Here is a 21,376-nt window from a genome sequence, read left to right on the forward strand (position 1 = left end):
TGATAGAGAAGAATATTGCGCGCCCCTTATCCTGATATCACACAATATCAAAAAGAGCAACCAGAATGCTAGCAATTTCAACAGATAGTTTGATGGCATGGAAAGTCATGGATGTTGATGAGAGAATTGTTCAATATGAAAAGAGGAATATACACAGAAAAATTTATGAGCTGAAGGTAAATCGCGCGGAGCGTGCAAAATATTCCAGTTGACTACGACTTCGCGCCCCCGTCAGAGGCTTTCCCGCCCCGCAGTTTGAGAACCACTGACTTAAATTGTAACTCAGCTTTGTCTTGTTCATGTTCATGGTCAAAAATGTTTGATCGCACACATATGTAGACCCGAAGTCTATACATTATCATGTAAGGCCGAAAACTGTCTGCGGGCCGCTCAAAATCCCGTCGCGGGTCGTACATTTCCCGCCCCTGTCTTAAAGGGAACTTCAGAAGTCACACTGCACTTCAAAAAATATTCTTAATCATGTTTTCGTCAGACGTGAAAAGCAAATTTTATGGTTTTGGTCTTTTAACACTTCGTTGATGCACAGTTGATGTTGTGCTCCAGTAATCTATAGTAATGTATTAGGCGTGTATTGTGGTATATTTTGGTTTTTATGCCTTCCATGAAGGCTTCAAAATTAGCGTAAGTGTTTCGCGTAGGGTTGTATTTAAAACAAACATGTTTAAAACAAGGCCCTTGTTTGAAACATGGTTTTCATTGTTTTGTTTACGTTTATTTTTTAAAGCCATGACGTCACGAATATTCAATTGTGGCGTCATAGTGGATTGGCATTGACAATTAAAAATATTGGATAAATATAGCTCCTCCGACGTAATATCTGTACTATTGCTGCGGAAGCGACTATTTTGAGGGTTCCAACCTTCCCATATCGATATACGTAGGTTAGATCGGGTGGTAATTGTCCGTAGGCTCATACAACATGTTTTTTGGAAAGTATTTACACAATTATGGCCTAATTTTACAACTTAAAAAAACACAATTTTGTTTTAAAGGGGCCTTTGTTTAAAACACTGTTTAAAACATGTTTTAAACAAAATGTTTTAAAACACCACACCGTTTTTTTTTAAATGCAACCCTAGTTTCGCGGGTTAGTAAAGGATCGGAGCCACTGGTTTTTAGTGTGACAAATTCATCTTTTCGATAAATAGTGGGTTTTCATTGCACACGACCAAACTTGCATTCAATGCAACTGCATTTGATCACCCCAATTTTTTACCAATCTGCTATCGTCACATACATGAAGTTGACGATTCGTTGCTGCTCGTATCATTATACGGAAATCCCATGAAATTTCGACAGCAAACTAAACAAATAAACTCGTAATGTCGACGGCGTATTGTTTCCATATCACTTTCAGACCACCGAAAATGCCGAAGCAGTCTTCAATCTGTGTATCACGTCAACCTAATTACGGGATAAGCCGTTCTTGTTTTGACACATTACCATATTTTCTCACTGATTGACACTATAGCCCACCTTTGATTATTGAAACGATGAGTGCTAAGGGCGAAACTTCATTACGAGATGATCACCAGATTTGTCCGTGTAATTTCGCCGTTCTCAGCCAAAAATCTGAGCTGGTACGCTGCTGCGTGAATTTTTGTGGGTGTTACATGTATTTAACGTCCACTTCTGTCATATCATTGAAGTCGGTGCGAAACTACATTGATTTTAGTGAGCTCTTTGCTGGAACTGGCCTACTTTGTAGGTAAAATTACAGATACCGTATGCATACAGATTTGAAATAATACTAATTGCAGGTGATTGAATATTTCATTCATATTGAAATGAACCCGAATATTTTCCGCTGACACTCGTCAGGGGAAATCGTCAGCAACCATAGTAGAGAATTGAATAGAACAGTGTATATCAACAGCATCATATATTAGGTGACAAGAATGTTGATATACAATGCTCTTTCCAATTCTCTACTAGTTGCTAACGACTGCTCTTGACGAGTGACGAAAATATTCCGGTTGGTTTCAATGCGAATATATTATTCAATTGTATAATAATGATCTGAAAGTACAAGATACTCTTTAATTGGAGATAGATCATCCCGGATACACCCGCTGTTGTGTGTGACATCTTTTTGAAACAGATACGTTCCGGAATGCCTGGTCGACGAATTTCTATCAGTAGCAACTCAACTGAAGCTGAAATCGGCAAGGTTTCAACTGTTCTGAGAAGATCTTCACAAAAATTAAAACTGTTAACAGGGATTGCTCCTTCCGTGGCATACATGATTTATTATTACAAGTGGATTATGGGATTATGCGAAGGGCATAGTAAGGGGGAATGATGTTACAGTGTGCATATGTGAATACATAACCATACGCCAAGACCAATTTTAAAGGAGGAATGGTCATTCTTACGCATTACAACGATGGTATTTTATATCCTGAGTGTCACAGAGATGGTCATTAACGAAATACTCTTATTTTTCTCGACTATCCAAGTACTGTTAGCCTACTTGTGCCATACCCACGGTCGCGGATATGTTTTCGGCTACTTCCACTTCCAGTTCAAATGTATGGTGTTCAGACGTAGTTACTCTAAACACCTTTTGTTTTGAAGAGTGCATAATAGTTTTGAGATACGTTTTCATCCCTTTTGTGAGTGAAATTTTCATAACGATCGCGGGAAATACCCCCTGTATATTTTCGAAGTTTGTACCAATATGTCGTCCTATGTAAGTCATTTCCAAACTTTGTACCGCGGTACATTACTGTGTCGTCACAGATTCTCAGGTGTGCCACGAATCATTTTGGATTTTAGGAAAAGAACTGCACAAATATTTTTGAAATGCCTGAATACTATAGCACATACGACTTGAAAGCGCTTCTTCAACAGTTGATAAATCAGCATTTGTGACAATAAAACCCATCGTGGAATCATAATATATCAAGTAATCTATTAGCAGAATATCAGCTAATTGATTTACGAAAATGCTCATTTTAGACAAAGCTGCGTGTGCAAAAGAAATTTGATGAGTTTTCGCTGTCTGCTTTCAAATTCGATTCCGTGATCGGTGCGTAAACCATATAAATTGCGTTAATTTTTGCATCCTCGTGACTATGTGAAAACGGCTTATCTTTGTATATTGGAATTAAAAGCATTAAACGAGAGTGACTGCTTGGAATTAATGACGGAATGTGGGTATGGTTGTCAACAATGCAACATTGTTTCTGCTGCTTACGTTCTGTTCATATAAACAACTACATCAATCTTTTGTAAATCAACTCTTCCCGGCCTAAGTGTGCCGCGAGAATTTTTATAAATTTTCTAATGTGCCACAAGCTAAAACAAAGTTTGGGTCCTATTTCGCTAGAGTCATTTTTAGTCGGTCGCAAAGATACATCCTGCAATTTTGAGCTTTAGACAGTGGACGCCTCCGTTCGAATGCTAAAATTTACCCCGTCATTTCTGCTCACGAAAATGCGACATGATAAAGAACTGACTTAGAATAATGTCCGTTAGTTATGAAAATGGCTTTTGAAACAGAAACCTCGTGCCGATACCAAGTTTTGTTGTAATCCACCAGCGCATTGTCCTGCGTGTCTTGTACAGATCACAACTGCGGCGTAGAGATAGCATCAAGTATAGAATGCACCTACAAACCGCGATTAATGCTTCTTTTTCGACAGTATAACAGATTTCATAGCAAGTGACGCAAATCATGGAATCGCTGGGCTCATAATCCCCTTTCTTTGCATTCGACATAAGAATATGATTTAAGACTATCAACAGGTGGGCTGCGGCTGGCGGTTTTGCGTGAATGTAATTCAAATGTTAATTCGCAACGGGCAAGCCTGTTCCATCTGACTTCTGACGAAGTTATTCCGACATATATACGCGCGATCAAAGTCGGGATTTCTAAGAATTCTCGTACATCAGAACCCGACAGTTATATTTAAACTTTCGACTTAAAATTGTGTATTTCAAAGTTCTACATTTATTCTAATGTCGGAATAATCTAGGATGAGAGCTTCCGTTTCGTATAGTATGCAAATACATTCCTGCGACTTAATATGCGCCTGCGACGAACTCTAGCCAATATACGTCTTCCCATCAGTACCAACATCCATGAATTGCGCTATCGTTACGATATTCAGTGCTAAATAGCTTGACAACCACGTGCATTGAGGACTCGATTCTGTGTGTTTCAATATATATTTAGTTGAACCCATCAATATATATCAACATAGGCCTATAGAGTACAAACCATCAGTAAAGATCGCACATGAACATCAGTTAAATTGGAACGCAGCTTGTCTTGGTCGATATGTTTTCTCGCAAATATATGTAAAGGAGTGGTTCCAACCTTTTTGTTTTCATTCCCCAATTCAGATTTATTCCTAGTATTCCCCACTACCCAAAACTCCTATATACCCTTAACATAGGGATACCATATTTTGAAATGCTAAAAAGAGGACACTTTTTATAAATTCTGAAATCTCGAAGAAAACTGGTGATTTTGAAAATGTTTTGATCGATAGTATTGTGTTGACTGAAACAAGGCCGTCACTTTGAATCGGCTTCTGATTTTTTACGAAACTCTAATGTTCGCCGCGTCGGAGTCGCATTTTTGGGGACATTTAAACCCTTTTCAGAGAAAAGGACGACAAATTTTAAAAAAGAGAACATTTAGGCGTCCTCCGGGACACTTTCAATTTATAATTTTCGATACATACATTCCAGAGCAGTTAACTGGTATCGGTATCGCGCATGTGTCTCCCTAAATATGTAGACTATCCAGTATATAATGTTTAACAAATGCGTCTATTCCCCACCAGAAACCATTGAATTCCCAACCAGTGGGGAATTCGTCACTGGTTGGGAGCCACTGATGTAGAGTATCTAGATCCGAAGAGTCACTATAATTTGACGTATAGTATAAGCAAGTAGCGGAGGATTGCGATAGACTGTCTCCGCGGGACACAATATCATGTTTGAATGGCAACTGTCTACGAGCCGCGTGCTGTATGTTGCTCTCCCCCACTTGAAACCATCAATCTGAACCGTATCTTCGGTAAATTAACCGAAAGAACCAAATAGCCATCGAATATATACAGAGAAAGTAAAAACCGGTGGATAATGATGTTCTCTAAATTAGATTAATGAATTCGCGAAAACAGAAAGCTTCGCTCGTTTCGTACGATACAGTTCTCCTGTAGTATTTTCAGGAAAACCAGAAATTAGATTAGAATTAAGATGAGAGCATGGAAATATTTCACAAATTAGATTAGAATTAGAATAGCGAAATTTCGCTCAAATTAAGCTAATTAGACGACTAGAATTAGCTAGCTGTCTAAGTCTGTTTCCAAGAGCAACAAAATGTGAAAAATCGACGGGCGGGGGCCATTTTGTGAAAGCAGTAGGCTATAGTCGACATTTCCCTATACCAATGGTGTTAACGTAATGCAAATGACATCGTGCACTTTTAGATGAACTCCTTGTAGTTTCACATTCAGTACATCGAATTTCAATTATAAGTCCCTCTCCTAATTGTAATCAAGGTGCCCGTCGCCACTTTACCTACGGGATCGGAATCTCACAATTCAATTGCTAAAGATTAATGTGCGTGCAGGCGTCAATCACCGGAGTGTTCAAGGAATTTAACCGCAACCTTATCTCAATATAGTCTGCACCTTACTTTCGATCGCTATACTTTATTTCATGTAACTCGACTTGCCAAATGACAGGGTGTATTGATATCGCGTGTAAAATTTTATGCTTTGGATACGCGTACCTTGCGTTCTGCGATTTTAGCGGTTTGGAAAATTAACCAGTGAAATGACGAAAATGTGTCATGCGACATTCTGTAATAGGGAGGATTAGCGCGGCGATCAAACTAAAAACCGCCGGCTTCTTTTGAATATAGGGCCGAGTATCTAACGATCCGCAGATGTGCATCGTAATACCGTGGTATTATTACAGCTATGATTTTACAAGACGATGATTCAGTGATGATGATAAGTGTGGTTGTGGTATTTTTAGAGCCGGCTGTACTCAAGTAAGAATCAATCTGATCTTGAATTTCTGGCTTTGGTCTATGAAATATTGGGAAGATAATATCGCTTATAATTCTGATACTTTTGAAAAGCACATTATCATGAATAGTTGGGTGTTTAGAACATTGCTCCATGCAAATTAGTAATATACTCTCTTAGCGAAAAGACTGTATATTCACACCTCAAAATTATGTCGAGGTTATAAATTCTACGTGCCTACGTGCATATACCTTCCTAACACTAAACGTACATTCGTACAAGCGTAATTTGACCTAAAATGTTGTGTTTTATTATACCGTGGTGTAGAGTTGGTCTGAAGTAGGTTTTGCAGGTGTATGTATATTCACACCCGTATATCACGGGTGGTACACGGGTGTAAAGACACACTTATTTTTTTCGCTAAGAGCGTAGGACCTACCCACCATGGTAATACGAGTACGTTAATCACGCGTGGAAACTCTAGCCTGCCACGTTGCGTTAACGTGCGTCTACACGTCACATAAATATTACCAATGCTCAGCATACTGAGCATAGTAATCACGTAAGGTCAGCGTTCGCGATTGCGTCAATATGGCGTTTTGAGAGAATTTCTGATTTGTAAGCACGAGAGCCGCTTTGTAACTATTCGCGCGACATTACCGAGATTGTTTTTGCCTCATCCGCTATTTCGTGGTACGTTTAAGCCAGTGGTTCTTAACCTTTTTTCCTCCAGCGCCCCCTTTCAAAAATTATCGTGCTCCAGCGCCCCCCCCCCCAACTTCATAATGTAAGGAATGTAATAAAGGCAATGAGTAAGAGGGAGGGCCGTAACAGCACTTCGTCAACCCCCTAAAAACGATTGCCTTGCGCTCCCATAGCGTGATAAACCGAACTTCTGAGGGCTTCGCCCCCACGAATCCCCTATCGTGATTTCGATGGTCAGCAAAGTTTGTGTGGCCTGGTCGCCCTAGGTACCAAAATTTTCTATAATGCATGAATGAATAGGTGGTAATTACATATATAAGTCGCGATAAACTGAGTGAGCTGTTGTATAGGAAGATAAAGGGCACGTAATTAATAATTAAACATATTCGGGCGTGCCGCAGGTACAATTATTCGTTACCAGGGCCGTAACAGCACTTCGTCAGCCCCCCCCCCCCCCAAAAAAAAACGTTGGTCCTGGGCCCCCATCGGGCGATAAACCAAGCTTCCGGGAGACTTCACTCCCAGACCCCCATTAGGCTGTCCTCTATTTGCTGAAAGCCTATTAGGTATCTACATTGGGTGTCCATTTACTGAGGCAGCCATTCTCGCCTAGTCGCGCGAAGCGCGAAAAATTTCACTGATTAATGATTGAATTGGTCAATATCACCGGGAATTGCATGTAAATTGAGATTAATTTTTATCCTCGCTCTGCTCACGTAAACACATTTACCGGTAGAGCTGAGTGAGGTGCAATGTTCCCTCTAAGCTGCGCACGTGCGCAGTGCTGACACGGTCTCTGCGCACAGAAAATCTACGTTGCGCACGACAAATCCGAAGTTATTACCTTTTTTAGTCGATACGCACTGTTGTCCAGGGGTCAGCGCAGTGAGTTGTTGAGTGTGCGCAGACTCATCAAAACTTAAAGCGAACATTGTGAGGTTTCTTGGAAACTGTAGGGCCCGTTACTAATAATTAAACATATTCGGGTGGGCGAACCCATTGGTATGACTTCGTTGCATGATGTTATTGCGTGACCGTCTGCAATATCAAAAAATATAGAATCGCTCAACGGGGATATCGCCCAACAGGAATATCCCTGTCGCCCAATCGTACTAAACTAAAAGACGCACACGATTTCAGATTGGTATTTCTTCACTGACATACGTCTTCTGGGGTTCAGATTGCCAAGACAGGAACATTCGGTGTCAGTCATTTAGGCGCCCATGGACAATTAAACCTATATGTATTTTGAAGGCTATATGTAACGAAGTTTTCGGTGTTAATTTGCTCTGAATACTCATTAAGGATATGTCCTAGCACCACATCATCTACTGCGAAGCCATTTTTTTCCAGCGCCCCCCATACCGCCCCCCTGAGCCCAGCGCCCCCCATATCGCCCCCTGAGCGTTTCCGCCCCCTTTCAAAATCGCCAGCGCCCCCTGGGGGGCGCTGGGGGCAAGGTTAAGAACCACTGGTTTAAGCCGACGACCAGTGTTTTGTAGATGTACACTGTACAATGCACAGTGTAGGCTACATGTTGCATTTTAGCACTCATATAAACGCACTAGTTAACCATCAGGAGTCACGTCGAAGTGTCCATAAAATCCCAACAACGCTATAAAGCTATGAACCGAAGTTGGACAACTAGAATACTTCCAGCTTTGTAAAATTAGATTAGGATTAGAGGCAATTCTATCAATCCTAGGCAATTGAATCAACGTTCCGTTCATATCAAACCAGAGTTGATTCTCATATACGCATGAGAATGGCAAATGTCTCCGCTCGCACGATACGGTTCTCCTGAAGCATTTTCAGCAAAAACAGAATTCAAATAGGAGCATAGAATAGAAACATTTCACAAATTACATAAGGATTAGATTACCGGCACTGCGCTGTCATTTGTCTAATAATTGGACAGCTAGAATTATCTACTCGTCCACGTCTGCAAAGGACACAGCAGCTATAATCAAAATCATAATACTTACAATAGATATCGCTATAATATCACTCCGCATTTCCTTGAGGGTGGAGACAATAAAGTTGGATTAGCAATGAAGTCGATTATCGCGTTCGTCCGGATTTATCAACCCAGGCTTAAAGAAACCGGTTGATCGCGGCGCATAAAGTTGGTGTTAATCTGACGAGTTAACAAACTGGCAAAAACTATAACTAGTTATCTATAAAAACTGCATACACTGCGTATCATTCCTTCGCGCAAATATTTCCGATAACGACCGTGTCGATTGTCTGTCTCCCAGGTAATGGCTTCACGAAACAATATACGAATTATGTACCCTCCATTGCAGAGCGATATCAATATTCTATAATCCGTTTCTTAGCTGTACCGTACCAATTGGACACGATTTTCATTTCGCGATGATGATAATTCTAGATATTACAGTGGCAGTATCATTATCAGCAGGCTGCTGTTTCATTCAACAAATTGACAACTAGCAGCCTATATAGCGCGTTTTCGCATTATGATGTAACAGACAACGCCACTTGATTGAAAACTCGGGACACCTCGACTAGCCATCGTACGTAACCTTTTCAAACTTTAACGCGTCGCCATTAACGGTATTTAATCACACGCTTGGCATTCCTCTGGATCAGGTAACTTTCTTATCTCCGCCTAAAATGCGTCCCGATTAGCAGTTTTTAATCACATGATTAGCATTCTCCCGGATCAGTTAACTTTATTATCCCGCCCTAAATCTAGTTACTACGACCACGGTAAATTTTAATTTGTATTCAAATGTGAAAAGTTTAACGACCAACGATTTAAAAACTGAAACAATCGGGATCGTGGAGTTTTTAACTTATCTTGATAAATGTTTGAGTCATTTTGATGTTTGAGTTCCTCCTATCCACCGTGGGCGAGGCAAAACGTAACCTCAGGTTACGGAAATTACCCACAATATATAATCATGCCAATTTTTTCATGAAATTACGACTATAGTTTAAGTTCACTAGTTCAATAGTGCGCTGCGACCCAGGGCCGTAACAGCACTTCGTCAGCCCCCCCCCAAACTTTGGTCTTGGGCCCCCCATAGGGTTATAGGCCGAACTTCTGGGGGGCTTCGCCCCCCAGACCCCCCTCCGGCGATACCCTGTTTAATGCTATTTATCATATTGTTGGGAGTTTGTTTAGTGAATCAGCTTTTGTCGCCTAAGCGCGCGACGCGCGGGGAATTTCTAGAATTCATGATATAATCGGTCAGTAAGATCGGAAATTGCATATATATTGTTATCTATTTTTATCTTCTCTCTGCTCACGTAATCAGATTTGCCGGTAGAGCTGAGTGAGGTGTGTTACAAAAGGTAGGACGACTCAATAATAATTAAACATCTTCGGGCGTATACCCATTGGCAGGAACGAAACATTACCTCGTCAGGCCCCCAAAAACGTGTGTCTTGGGCTCTCATAGGGTTTAAACTTTAAATCGACCCCCCATCACGTTGTTCGCGTTTGTCACGAAATCATCCGTACTGCAGTGTGAGGCAGCGCGAAGCGCGAAAATTTTCGATAATTTATGATAAAATCGGCCAATCAGATCGGCGATTGCATATATATTATGCTATCAATTTATTGTCCTCTCTACTCACGTAATTAGATTCACCGGTAGAGCCGAGTGAAGTGTATTGAAAACGGGAGGGCCCGTAAATAATAATTAAACATCTTTGGCGGGCGGACCCGTTGATATGACTTCGTTACATGATGTTATTTCGTGACTTCCAGTCTGCTATAACAAAAAATATAGAATCGCCCAAACGTGAGCTTCTAAACTAAGAGACGCACACGATTTCAAATTGGTATTCTTCACTGGCATAAAATTTTTCCCAGCAGGATGATATTTGTCTTGTGAGGTTCAGATTGCAAAGACAGCAACATTCGGCGCCAGTCATTTAGGCGCCTATGGACAATTAAACCTATATGTATTTTGTATAGGCTATATAACGAAGTCTTCGATCAGCATAAGGGCATAGACCTTTTCGACCAAGGTTTTCTCGCTGCCGATCGCTCTGGCACACTTCTTGGAGTCGCATGTTATATGGCCCAAAACTTGATTGTATGTCTTGGTGGGTCGTGGCGCGGTAATGGCCCAATACCCAATAATAAAGACAAATGACTACTGGAATCCGCGCGCAGCGCGAAAAAAAATTGAAAAATTTGCATAAATGTTCAAAAAATACTCTATGATTTATGCTAATTCACGAAATAATTTTGGGCCCCCTTCGAGCTCGGCCCCCCCCCAATTGGGGGGTTTGGGGTGCGGCAGTTACGGTGCTGCTGCGACCTACAAGTAATTTTTGCCATCAAGGCTTCGCCACACTCGTTTCTAGCAATAGCTTGCTCAATACTCTACCCTTGGAAGTACACAACTTTAATGTACTATTGAATAATATATTCATAGTGAAATAACACCCGAATATTTTCGACCGAGCGTAAATCGTCAGCAACTCCTAGTGATTTCAAAGGAACTTCGTGTATCAACACTCAACAGTCGTATCACCAAATTACATTATATATTCTATATCAACAATATGAATCGTTTTGAACTATATATAAAATTCAGTACAATTTGACAAGGATAAAAGTGCCGAGTGACTTTTTAATTCCTCTTCACTTGAAGGCGCTGGCCGTCTTTGCGACGCCGCCGTGGCCGGCAACCTTGACTTTGGCCTTATTCTTGGAGTACTTTCCCATGTATTCATTCACTCTTTGCCGGAGTTGGTTTAGCTGTGAATAGGGCATAATAGGTAACATCGCATAGTAAATAAACGGACGTTGCCTCAGAGGCACTGCCAGCCAACATGAAGCATAGCATCTGTACACTTGGGTAGTTCAAAAATAACTTTGTTCTTCGAATCTTACTGGCTACTCGATAAAATTGTTAGGTTGTCTAAAAAACACGCTGCACGGCAGATTTGGTTCAATTCCAATCGGTAGAAGCGAAGTTATTGGAGTATAGAATTTTGGATTTGTAAAATATAGTATTTACGGAGTGAAATTCATATTTATAGAACTAGCCACCTGAAATACTATTATTTCAAATCCAAAATTTTGAACGTCAATAATTTCGCTTCTACCGGTTGGGGTTGAGCCAAATTCGCTATGCATCGTTTTTAGACAACTTGACAATTTCACGAGGTTGTAAAAAAATGGAAGTTCTTTTTCAATTTTACTCTATTAGCTAAAGTTGGTGTGCAGTAGGGCTGTTCAAAAATAACTTTTTTTTTCAGATTGCAGCCATTCACTGATTAAATTGTCAGGTTACCCTGAAAAACGCTGCATACCAAATTTGGTTCAATTCCAACGAGTACAAGCTTCCGCAGATCCAATTAAAATTTTCAAATTAAAATTATTCAAATTATCAATTCCGTCAACCCTATGAAATTGTTGGGTTGTCTTCAAAAACGATGCAAAACAAATTTGACTCAACTCCAACTAGTAGAAGTAGACTTATTTGTGTTTTTCCTTGATTGGGGGATAATCCGAGAATTATCAACGAAAAACCCAAGTAACTCCGCTTCTACTAGTTGGAATTGAGTCAAATTTGTGTGGAATTGTAGATGTTAGCATCGGGGAAACTAGCTCAAAGCATGCATTTACATCGTATGATATCGTATACCATAGACTGAGCCGAATATAAAGGGCTTGTTAAAACAAAATCAGGTGCAAGTTTCGCAGTGAGGTTTAAATCATTAAATTACTCTTTAAGTGTTTTCATTGATTTCTTTCCGTTCCTTGTTATTTTAAACAATACATTTTTATTTCACGCAAGGGCGCCATGGTCTTTTAGAGCCACAGTCCCCGGGGTCATGACTTAGAAAAGGTTACGAAACACTGTATTAGACGTTCGGCAGTGACAGTTGCTACGAATAGGAGCTGCTCTGGCTGGCTTCAGATTGCTGTATCAGCATATATTTAGTAACACAACAAAATTCAATTCAACTCATGAAATGTGTTCGAAAATAAGACAAATACTCCGAAGTGGAACGGTTGTTAAGTTAGGCGAACGTACGTCGTATTTCTGCCGATCTATTCTAGTTTCAGCGTCGATTTTCTCCTCTTCCAGGGTGTACAGGTAATCCCAAAGTTCCTTGGCTTTTTCGCGGAGTCTAAAATGTACATTGTACGTTTCATAATAATCAGTATCAGTTTATTAATAATTTCATCATTCAAACACACCACGAGACTGCGACACAATGAAAAGATAGAAAAGTGTCGAAACGACTTAGAGTAGTCATTGAAATCAGACTCCCACTTGGGCCTAGGCGATGTGAAGAGGGGGCGTGTACAGTAGGGCTCTTCAAAAATGACTTTTTTTCTCAAATCGTACTGGCTACTTGATAAAATTGTTAGGTTACCTGATTTTTAAGCCTACACACAAAATTTGGTTCAATTCCAGCCAGTAACCGCTTTGCTACAGGAGAAGAAAGTTTCTATTTATTATGTAAAAATAGATAATAAAAAATTTGAAAATTTTCTGTTCACCCTATGAAAGTGTTAGGCTGTCTATAGAAACGATGCTTACCAAATTTGGTTCAATTCCAACCAGTGGAAGCGGAGTTATTGCCGTCGAAAAATTTTGATTTGAAGAAAATAGTATTTACGGTGAGCACAACTATAATAAATAAACAAAGAATCGGTCACCGTAAATACTATTTTAACACTTTCATGGGGTGAACAGAAAATTTTCAAATTTTTTATTATTTATTTTTATATAATAAATAGAAACTTTCTTCTCCTGTAGCAAAGCGGTTACTGGCTGGAACTGAACCAAATTTTGTGTGTAGGCTTAAATTAAGTAACCTAACAATTTTATCAAGTAGCCAATGCGATTTGAGGAAAAAAGTCATTTTTGAAGAGCCCTAGTGTACAGTACACTGCATGAAAAGCAGTATACGGTAACATGAAAGGACAAGCGACAAAATGAAGAGGCATGTGACTGAAGACGACGTCGATATATAAGATCGCGATCCAGTCAGACCAACTTAATTCACAATTTTCCTGCCCGCTGTACAGTTGGTTCAGCTTTCAATTCGCGCTCAGTAATAATAGATGCATATTGGTTGCCTTGTCGCAATACCAAGTGTTTCTATTAAGGGACCAATTCATGTTTGAGACGAAGCGGCCACGTCGACTTGACAAATGATTTTGGTCATATCGCCACCTTGTGGTGAATATTCCAATACAAAACTTTGCTCACTGATTAATATTCATGTGATCAACGTTGAGGGGCTTCTTTCTGTCCGCCAAGATCTTCTTCTTCTTCTCTCTCTCGGTTTGCCTTTTGTTCGGTTTGTTCTTTTCCGCCTGTGCCGGAAGTATACGTATGCAGTCAATGTATACAGTACACGTTAAACTTAAACGTCAATCGTGCATAATCTACCCAGTTCCACCCCACCGTAGTGTGCAAATAAAGTCATCAGTACTTGCCGGTAGAAAATATTGCATTAGGAATGGTTTCAATCGGTGTATATGAGCAAATTATATGATTTCTGTGTACCATACCAAGAAGGCGATACACTTAGTCAGAAGGCCGTGTTACGTAACAGATACCTGCCGGAATGATTGGCACCTCGTGTCATGGTTAATGTCTCAAAAATACTACATCTCTACATGTACATTGTACAATGAATTTGGTACCAATGACAATAACACACACGTCGTCTACAACATATCAGACGGGTTAGTCAGACATACACCTCCCAGTATTACTAATCATTGACTATGACCAAGAAGTCAAAGAATACACCCAATATTTACTGCGCTACGCAGCCTCGATTACTGACCATATGTAGCCCCTGTTGTGAATGTAAGGCTCTCTCTCTGTCCGGTTAAGAAATCGGAAAAGCTTATACCGAGTTCGGGAAAAAACGCGTGGATGCATCTTATCGAGATTATAAATGATTCCTGTCGATTAATATCAGATATCGTCATGTGCAGTGCACCTTACCCGAGCAAGGTAACCTCCGTAGTGGAGAGACATGTTTGCGATTGCCTTTCTCTTTTTCTCTTCTTCCTCTTGTCTTTTCCTCTCTTCTTCTTGTTCCTTTAGTTTCCTCTCTTCCTGTGAATATATTTCGTGAATGCGGTCAGATATGAAATGTTGCTCTTCTACTCAATCGCATGGCGTGACACTCCTACCGAAACAAGTTACCACTACCGAACAAGATTTTGGAGCAATGTCAGATGACCACAGATTACATGTACACACCTAACGGCTGCATCAAATCAGTTGCCAAGTCTCTGATCTTGGCTTAACAAGGTTTTCCTTTTCTATTGTGGTTTCGAACGAAAGAACCGTGGCCGCGCAATGATACTTATTCGTAGATACACAATCTTCTCGATCATCAGCCGTTTCCACGGGCGACTGAACAGACAGTTACGTTTCTGTCATTTACATTCACCCAAACTAAGGAGATAGCAACTAGTGACTAGACTAGTGCGTAGTTCTTGTAGTATTGTCTACCAATTGGAATTGAAATAATACTCTCTTAGCGAAAAGATTGTGTATTCACCCCCAAGGGGCCGAAAATGCTGGTTCACTAAAACAGAGCCTAACTCAGAAGTCAGCATTATATCGCAGCCATAAATCTTACGTGCCTGCGTGCATACCTCCCTACGTTTATATTTGCATGCATTATATGGATTAAAATGTTGTACTCGATTTATACCTTGGTGTAAGTCTAAGGTAGGTTCTGATTTCGTGTGACATGGGTGTGTATAACTGTATATTCCCACCCGTATATCATGGGAGGTACACGGTTGGAAATACACTGCTTCGTAGAAGTGATTGATTACTTTTTCCGATTCCATGACAGCAAGAGAAACAACGTATTCTGAGCCTTGCTCTACCGCAGCAGATCTTAACCTTTTTATTAGCGCGGACCACTGAATTTGTTTGTGTGGTTGCGTGGACTCTCTAACCGCGAAATTTGGGGAGGTGGCGACTATAACAAAGCTCTATTCGTGTTCGAATCATTCGTGGGGCTATCGTGACCAATGTGAAGCACTGAATGTATAGTAGCCTACACCACTCTTGGCTCGTTTCGCACTATACGCCTTCAGTTTTCCTGTAGCCTTTTCAGGAAAAAGAAATTGGATTAGAACTAAAAAGAGTGCATAAAAACATTTAACAAATCAGGTTAGAATTAGTTTATTGGTATTTCGCTCTAATTATACATCTATAATGATATAATTGTCCAAATAGGGATGTTACCCTCTCGCGCGCTAGTCTCTCCTTTTCTTTTTGTTGTCGCAAGCGGTTTCTCTCCGCCCTCTCCTCCTTTCGCTTCTCCAGTTTCAGACGCAACACTTCCAGCTCTTCTTCCTCGGCCCGCCTCTGGTCGAAATGCTTCGCGATCAGGGCTTGCAATTCTTCTAGATCCTTCTGGTGACGTTTACGGCTAATCTCGTCAAACTCGACTTTCTCACCTTCCGGCAGCTTCAGTGGTGTTATCGAAGCCATGGAATGGCTGAAAATTATGAATCAATCGTAAAATGCTGTTCTGTTGGACTGTAGATATTAGCCTACTTACTAACTTACGGATAGACGCGCAACACGCAGACTCGTAGAAACTACTCATTTAGTTGGTTGACGGCCAACCAACTAAAGTTTTCTTGAGCAGTTCTAGTTCTAGTGCTAGTTGCTGATATTAAAAAGTGAGTAGTTCTAGTTCTAGTTTAAGTTTCATATTTTGAAAATTCAGTATTTCCAGCTCTAGTTCTAGTTACATATTTGAAAAATATTAGTTGCCGAACAACTAAAAGAACACGTGTCTTCGTTTTGCGTGAATCATGATACCAGTGATCTGTTTAGGGTTGCATTTAAAACAAAAATCAATTTCAAACAAACATGTTTAAAACAAGGCCCTTGTTTAAAAGATGTTTTTTATTGTTTTTTTTTAGCCATGACGTCACGAATATTTAATTGTGACGTCACAATGGATTTGCATTGACAAGTGAAAATATAGGGTAAATATGGCTCCTTCGACGAAAAGGGCTTCCGACCATGTCCTAAACAGACCGAAAATAATTTTAGCCAGGACTACATGTTACTACATGACTACTCGCTATGCAGCATTTTCACAGTCGGCGGTCATCATCATCTGAACACCCATTCCGTACCAATGATCCATATTTACGTGCTAAAACTGTTTAACCAACGACAATTTCGAGGGTTACAGCCACCCCACATCGTATGCGTCGACTATTTTGGGTGCAAATCGTCTGTAGGCTCATACCACATGGTTTTTCGGACGTATGTATACAATTATGGCATAATTAGACAACGTTTAAAAAAACACAATTTTTTTTCAAAAAGGTATTTGTTTAAAACACTGTTTAAAACATGTTTTAAACAAAGTATTTTAAAACATCGTTTGTTTTGAATGCAATCCTAGTTCTGTTGAATGATTTTTGTGCAGCCATTACTAGCACATAGAAAGTCATCACTACTAGCATTGGCGCAGCCAGCGGGTGGCTTTCGTTTAAGACCACTTTTCGTAAATCATACAATCGGGTAGCAAGCTGTAATACTACCTTATATGTCAGGCCTATCGGTGTACGAAACAATCATAAATTGCTAGACAGTCTGACTGCCAAACCGGGCAGTCATGTGTTCCGCATCTATCCGCACGTCAGTTATCTAAAATTGGACACAATGGTGATCAAAGACAATTAGAAATCGCTCTGTCATGATAACACGAGGAGACTAATTTTGTCGGCAAAGTCACTAGGAACCGATTTGATCTTGTTGATTTCTTCATCAAAACGTATGCGTGTTATATTTTACTCCCTGTAACGTTAAGTCTAATGAAAAACGTAGACGTTGCCCATTGATCACCTACACTTCGTTATTAGTAAATGTCACTGGAGCCTTATATGTTCCGAATAGATTGATTGTTTGATGTACAGATGATATCGATTGCTCTCAAACCTCAACTAAGTCGCTCGCCACTCATTTTAAAGAGGGTGGTACTGCAATGAGGATAGCGGCCCCCTTCAATTTAGGTCCGTTTAGCTCAGGGATCGCCAACTCAAAACGGGTCGCTGGCCACTTTTCAAATTTCGTAGAGGCCGCGGACCGCAAGAATGCAACATTGAGACAAAAATACCACACAGTTTAGCGACCACGTTTCTAAAACTTTACGCCAATACAACGCTGTGCATCCGAACGTTGGCGACTGTCATAGTTACCACAAAATAAGCAATACTTAGTAAAAGTAGAACAAATACAACAAGAAATATGATAGTTAGGGTTGCATTTAAAGCAAACGGTGTTTTAAAACACTTTGTTTAAATCATTTTTATACAGTGTTTTAAATAAATGCCATTAAAGAAAAAAATGGTGCTTTTTTGAGTTGTAAAATTAGGCCATAATTGTGTAAATACTGTCCACAAAACATGTTGTATGGGCCTATGGACAATTCCCACCCAATATAGCCGACGTATATCGATATGGGATGGTTGGAACGCGCAAAATAGTCGGTTCACCATTAATAGTACATATATCTCGTCAAAGTAGCCGTTTTTACCGTATATTTTCAAATGTCAATGTCAATCAACTATGACGTCACAATTGAATATTGGTGACGTCATGACTTAAAAAAAACATGTTTTGAAAATGGGCCTTGTTTTAAACGTGTTTGTTTTGTTTTGATTTTTGTTTTGAATGCAACCCTAATGATAATCTTTTTCATCTTATTTTAAACTATGAGTTGCTCACGATAGCTGACAACGCTTTTCATCGATTAAGCACTAAAGAATCACTATCGGGGCAGGCGAGACACGTTAATATAGCTGAAAGACTGTCTCCTCCTAAAGCTTGATCGTGTGGGAAAGCCCTAAGCCGTTTTCTACGCATCTTGGTCTCGATAGTGTCCGGTTCATGGAACGTCAAGGCAATTTGCCCATTCATATCGGCTGATTCTCATTCAATGGCATGCTGTTGGCAGCGTCGAAGCCGTTTCAGCTCGTGAGGAATGGTGATGTTGGGCACAGGCGAATAGCTTATTTTGAAACAACAACAATAATATTTTGAAACTGAAATAAATTTCAGAATTTCCTAATGCTTTAATTATCGTTCTTCCGAAATCTCAAATCAGAGCGCGGGTCGTTAAATATAACCTCGCCGGCCGCGTGCTGGTGACCCCTGGTTTAGCTGAAGTAATATAGTCCTATGCTGTTGTTACTGTATCTTTCTCCATACCGACAATTCTAGTTGCATTATCGAACTTTATACGCTTATAATTTCTAGTATATTTACCGTGGTTTCTCGACAGCCTCTGGTGCGACCTGCAAAGAGAGATTATGATTTTGTCAATCTTTCATTTTTCGAAATTATACATTTCTGAACCGACCTCTTGTGGAGCCTCCTGCTCTTCCTGCTCCTGCTGTTCATATTCCTCGTTTTCTGCGTCCGACATCTTTCCCGACGACTTATCCTGACAACGTAAGATGTCGAGATCAGAGTGTGACTACTAGAAAACTTTCAGCCTTTCCAAGTTAGACTAGAATAAGAATTATAGCAACACAGATTATTCCAAATTGGATTACAATTCTCAAAAACTTGGAAATTGATATAAATTCCGGATTAGAAAGAATTATAATAAAAAGGAAGTCATTTGATATAAAATCACAATTCATTCCCATAAGCGTGAGAATCGCGAGTGTCGGTACAGTAGGGTTGTTCAAAAATCATTTTTTTGAATTGTTAGGTTGCCTAAAAAACGCTGCTCACCGAATTTGACTCAATTCCAACCAGTATACGCCGACGCAGAGTCAATTGAAATTTTTGAATTTTTATAAAAAATAAAAAATGAAAATATCAAACTTTACTGTCAACCCCATAAAATTGTTTACCCGTCTACAAAAAACAAATTTGACACAATTCCAACCAGAAGAAGCGCAGTTATTTGAGTTTTTCATTCATAATTCTGGGATTTTCCACAGTCTATGCTATTTTTGCAAATCCAAAGCTTTCAGCTGCAATAACTCCGCTTCTACGGCCTGGAATTGCGGTAAATTTGTTTTGCATCGTTTTTGTAGACAGCTCAACAATTTCATGGAGTTGAAAGTAAAAAAAGTTAGTTTTTAACAACCCTACTGTACAGCAAACTTGGCCCGTTTCGCACTCCACAGTTCTGCTGTAGCATTTTCAGGAAAACGAGAAATCAGATTCGAGTAAAAATTGAAGATTAGAAACATTCATGAACCCCACTTCAGGAAGGCTTTATTCGTTCTAATCCGTCTAATTAGCTAGCTAGAATTATATTTTGGTTGAGATGGACTCAAAAAGAATGCTGTAAATTCAGAACTCACGACTATACGAGCTGCGAATGAATCTCCCTGTTCCACGATCGCCTGGGAAAGACGCCTCGCTAGACGGGCGATTTGGATTAGAATGTGACGCATATTGACAGCTGCCAGCGGCTGCCGACTTCATTTTCCCAAAGGGATCGGCATGTCGTGGTGCGGGGATATACCGTCGACATCGATGACATGTATCGCATGCACCTAAAGCTACGTGTTGTATATTCGCCGCTGTTCCATCTGGGTAGAGGTATTTACATGATATGACGTAGTGGTCATGATGATGGCTATCCAACAGCACTTGAGATTTTCATAATTTTTTTTACAAGAGATGAAATAAGACTCATAGTCTACTATGTCCAGACTTGAAGAAGGATGAGATAATTTTAATTGTCTAATTAAAATAGTTAGGACGAAATGGCGGTGATCTAATTCTACTCTAATTTGTGAAATGTTTCTATGCGCAATTTTCATTCTAACGTAGCCTAGTATTTTTCTTGTTTTCCTGAAAATACTACAGGATAACTGTATAGTGCGAAACGAGTCAAGCTTGCTGTACCGGCATTTACCATTCTTATACTTATGAGAACGATCTTTGATATGATATTAACTGAACTTGATTGTCGTTGTACTTCCTTCTAACTTGAAATCTAATTCAATTTCAAAAGTTTTTGAGAATTCGGTCATTCTAATTCTAATCTCATTTGGAAAGAACTTGTGTAGCTATAATTTTAATTCTAATCTAATTTGAAAATTTTGGAAATATTCTAGGTGTCTAACTGTTCTACTGATCAGGGCTTTGGAGCAGCCGTAAATGTAAACTGATCTAGCTCCGGCTCCGGAGCTTTCTTCTTTCATACATTAGCTCCGGCTCCTGCTCCGGAGCCGCATTATTACCACTGCTCCGGCTCCAGCTCCGGCTCCGGCTCTGAAATTATCGAATGGGCCTGTCTATATCAGGGTTAGCCAACCCGCGGGCCAAATGTGGCCCGCGAGAGGGTGTTGCGTGGCCCGCGAGGTAATTTCCTATTATATTATCGAAAATGAATTGATTGTGAACTTGCAATGCCAACCAAAAATTATAAGTCTGGTTGCGACACTTGGGATGTTGATGACTAAAATATCAGTTCCGACGTTTAGGCAGATCCAGGGTCCAGTCACATTTTTAGTAAATCGTCGTACATTACAATAAACTAAAATAGTAGTGAAATTTTTCTTCACGCTTCGCGTGTTTAATTGTCACACGAGTTTTTGCTTGGTAGCCTACCCCCTACTGAAAATGAAAAAAAAGCATAATTTACCCGATTGAGTCTGTATTCGCAAACGGGAGAAA

The 21,376-nt window shown here is 40.0% G+C and overlaps 1 protein-coding gene across 1 annotated transcript; it reads right to left on the reverse strand.

Annotated features, from left to right (window-relative positions):
• Positions 1 to 11,103: 11,103 nt before the first annotated feature.
• Positions 11,104 to 20,189, reverse strand: LOC145448506 (troponin T, fast skeletal muscle isoforms-like). The gene is made up of 8 exons (XM_080326900.1): positions 20,053 to 20,189; positions 19,092 to 19,175; positions 18,998 to 19,026; positions 15,950 to 16,205; positions 14,684 to 14,797; positions 13,934 to 14,040; positions 12,746 to 12,842; positions 11,104 to 11,460 (listed from the first exon to the last, which is right to left on the reverse strand). Exons 1-8 carry the CDS (start codon positions 20,143 to 20,145, stop codon positions 11,344 to 11,346), a joined length of 897 nt encoding a protein of 298 aa, XP_080183026.1. The 5' UTR covers positions 20,146 to 20,189; the 3' UTR covers positions 11,104 to 11,343.
• Between the last annotated feature and the right edge of the window lie 1,187 nt (positions 20,190 to 21,376).

This window comes from Botryllus schlosseri, chromosome 10, assembly GCF_051294905.1.
Source record: "Botryllus schlosseri isolate E-star chromosome 10, Bs_hap1, whole genome shotgun sequence".
NCBI lineage: Eukaryota > Metazoa > Chordata > Ascidiacea > Stolidobranchia > Styelidae > Botryllus > Botryllus schlosseri.

What these genes read in the sequence shown, in the direction of transcription:
- LOC145448506 (XM_080326900.1), bottom strand. Translation starts at nt 20,145, where the DNA reads ATGCGTCACATTCTAATCCAAATCGCCCGTCTAGCGAGGCGTCTTTCC. An exon ending in CATTCGCAGCTCGTATAGTC is followed by an intron (nt 19,176 to 20,052) that starts GTGAGTTCTGAA and finishes TTACGTTGTCAG; the next exon opens with GATAAGTCGTCGGGAAAGAT. An exon ending in TAGATCGGCAGAAATACGAC is followed by an intron (nt 11,461 to 12,745) that starts GTACGTTCGCCT and finishes CCCTATTCACAG; the next exon opens with CTAAACCAACTCCGGCAAAG.